The 2958-nt window shown below is 30.5% G+C and overlaps 1 protein-coding gene across 1 annotated transcript; it reads right to left on the bottom strand.

The window, feature by feature from the left end:
* Window positions 1-91: 91 nt before the first annotated feature.
* LOC131177588 (fatty acyl-CoA reductase 3-like) lies at window positions 92-2348 on the bottom strand (the record flags this gene model as incomplete). Its single annotated transcript, XM_058142628.1, has 8 exons — window positions 2272-2348; window positions 2072-2177; window positions 1796-1998; window positions 1358-1458; window positions 1032-1224; window positions 768-929; window positions 503-584; window positions 92-364 (listed from the first exon to the last, which is right to left on the bottom strand). Coding segments are annotated over exons 1-8 (1197 nt in total), but the record flags the coding sequence as incomplete, so codon positions are not given.
* Between the last annotated feature and the right edge of the window lie 610 nt (window positions 2349-2958).

Genomic DNA, 2958 nt, shown 5'->3' with positions numbered 1-2958 from the left:
ATCTCGAGTTTGAGCCTTCACTGGAATAAAAGAAAAATGAGTACAAATAATGAAATTTAAATATAATTAGATGGAAGTGTTTATGACAAACCTTTAACAATGGCAAGTAGCGAATCCTTGTAAATCTGTGAAATTCAGCGATGCTATTGAATATGGTCATTTTACTAACAACCTTGACTGGCTTTCCATTCTTGCCGATCCATGGTTTGTTTGTGAAGTAACGAATGAGGTAATCTTCGATACCAGAACATCTTATAGGATTTCTTGCTGATGATCCCACATGATAAATAATATCATTACAAGGTTGATTTGCATGAGCCACCATAGCTAAAATTATGGCATTCACCACTATGTCACCTGGTATCTGCATGCATAAATCTCAGAAAACTTTTATTAATTATTCCAAGTAAGGAAAGACCGCATAATAATTTGTGAAATGTTAATCTTGAATTCAAAATAAATTGATGAGATTTGATTAAAAATTATAAATGTCTTTGCTCACCACATCAGCGATTGCAGCAAGATCAACAGCAAAGAATGACAATTTTCCTTTACCATAAGCAAGAGTCAGTGCATCCACAGTTCTGTAACCACAAACAAATATCATATATTATCATTTGATCATACTCTGTCTCTGGAAATTGAAAACCCATCATAGATTTCAAGCAGTGACCAAGCATTTCAATCCAATCATAGATTAAAATTAATCTTTCTTGTAGATTAAAAAAAAAAAAAAAAAAAAAAGAATAAAGATTTGGATTATTCACCTTGCACCTTCAATCCAACCAGGAAAAGGTTCCTTGCAAGTCGCAGTAATCATGGTGGGACGTATGATCGCCGCAGGCACATTTTCTTTTAAGTGTCCTACAAGCATTTCTCCCATAGCCTTGGTAAATACGTATGTGTTTGGCCATCCAAATGTCTTTGCTCTAGTAAAATGTTTGAAATCAAAGCTATATATTCAGTATCTTTCTTCTTTATACACACTCAATTAAAATATATTACTCAATTAAACTACTTTAATTACTTACCTTTTGTTTCCCATATCTTTCATGGCCCTTTTAACCGTTGTTTCTGGAGCTCCTTCAGCTTGGAGTTCATTTATTTTTTCATCAATTAGTTTCTTCTCTTCTTCAATATCTAATTTGGAGACACCATTAAGTGTCTGACCCAAGCAGTAGGGGCTTTCTGGTATCAGCCCTGAGCTATCTCCACACACAAAAGCTGAAAATTAAATACATGCCCTCTTAATTTTGTTAATGCGTGGATACAAGTAGTGGCTTATTTATATGCTACTGTATCCAAAAATTAAAAATAAAAATAGAAATGAAATTAGTTAAAATTCATAAATACTAACCAGTAGAAATGTGGACAAGTAACTTTAATTTTAGGCAATTTTTGGCAAAGCACAAAACATTCTTAGCTCCAATTGCATTAGTGCCAAATGCAACATCATATCTGCACATAAAATGTTAAAACTAGCTAGATAAATATAATATAAGAAGAAAATATATTATAAATGAGTTTTAATTGGGTGATGTTAGAGTCATTTTCAAGGTTGTGAAATTTTAAGTTTGAATTTCAATTAGAGCCAAATAAATCAGAAAATATAATATTGGAGAATGAAAAAAATAATATAAGATAGCTATTTCTTGCATTAATTACCGAATAGTTAGGCCAATTTAATGTCCTGCATTAGTTGTATTGTTTGTTGAAGAAGAACGAAAGGAAAGGATGTACATAACCTAAAAAAGGAAAGAAAAAAGAAGAAGAAATGATTTGAGTTGTTAGTCACCTTTCAACAAATTTGGTGGTGGCAGCAAAATTCAGTACAATATCCAATTCGATCTTCATCTCTTCTTTCAAGGAAGAGTCTTTAATTCCCAAGTCTTCATAACGAACATCACCAGGAACAATACTAATCTTTTTGGCTATGATAGAGTTTAGATTTGCATCCCATTTCTCCTTAGCAACTCTGAACAAGTCCTTCCCTATCACCTGCATATATTGAATAGGAGCAAAATAAAAGAGGAAACATGATAATAAATAAAGGGAAAGATAGAAAAATTACCTCATTTTGGAAGCGATGACTTGCAGAAGTAGCATCTGCAGCTCTTAAAAGAAGATAAAGTTTCTTCACATTTGGTTGAACCCTTAGTATCTTCTCCACAAAAACTGAAATATTTAAAGAAACCAAATTAATATACATATTATCATCAAAGTAGTGAAACTATATGTTCAACTTTCAATTGAGAGAAAGGATTTGTTCTCTTAGCAAGAAACCCAGTTACACCAGTGACTAAAATGGTCTTGTTTTCAAGAAACTGAAGAACACTTCCAAATTCCATTGCAAATAAAAGATAATAAGAGAAATAGAGGCTATGTACTAATTTCTCCATTTCTTGTGTGTCCTTATAAATATATAGATCTCTATATCCTGTGTTTGTTGTTTATTTAATGCTTGGCATTAATTTCGTATGGTATATAAGAAAAGGAGAAAATTTTGCTCAGACTTAATTTATTATAAATTTAATATGAAATTTATTTATTAAATAAGTAAATTTCACTATAAATTTTATGTCTTAAATACGTGATAAACTGATAAGTGAGAAAAAAAAAAAAAAAAGACTGATCATATTGGTGTGTGATTATATTGTAGTTTAAGCAGAGTGGAACAAATAATGTACCTAACATCTTCGATAATGCCTTATTAAATACAAATAAAGTAGTTTGGAGCTGAAAAATTATTACGTAGAACTATTGACAAAAAGAATGGAAAATTAAATTTTTATTTTGTGGTTTTGCGATTTAATATTTAACGAATCGTGGTTTAATTTCTATTAAAATGGTATTTCGAGATTATTTTCATTAATGCAAATGGTTTAAAGCACTTCAATGGCCTTAAATGATCATTATTACGATCACCCACACAAAATAAATAAATAAATAAAATTTTAA

The sequence above is a fragment of the Hevea brasiliensis genome, unplaced genomic scaffold (assembly GCF_030052815.1).
Source record: "Hevea brasiliensis isolate MT/VB/25A 57/8 unplaced genomic scaffold, ASM3005281v1 Scaf602, whole genome shotgun sequence".
NCBI lineage: Eukaryota > Viridiplantae > Streptophyta > Magnoliopsida > Malpighiales > Euphorbiaceae > Hevea > Hevea brasiliensis.
Note: the sequence above shows the minus strand (reverse complement) of the source record. Positions and strands in the feature narration are given on the sequence as shown.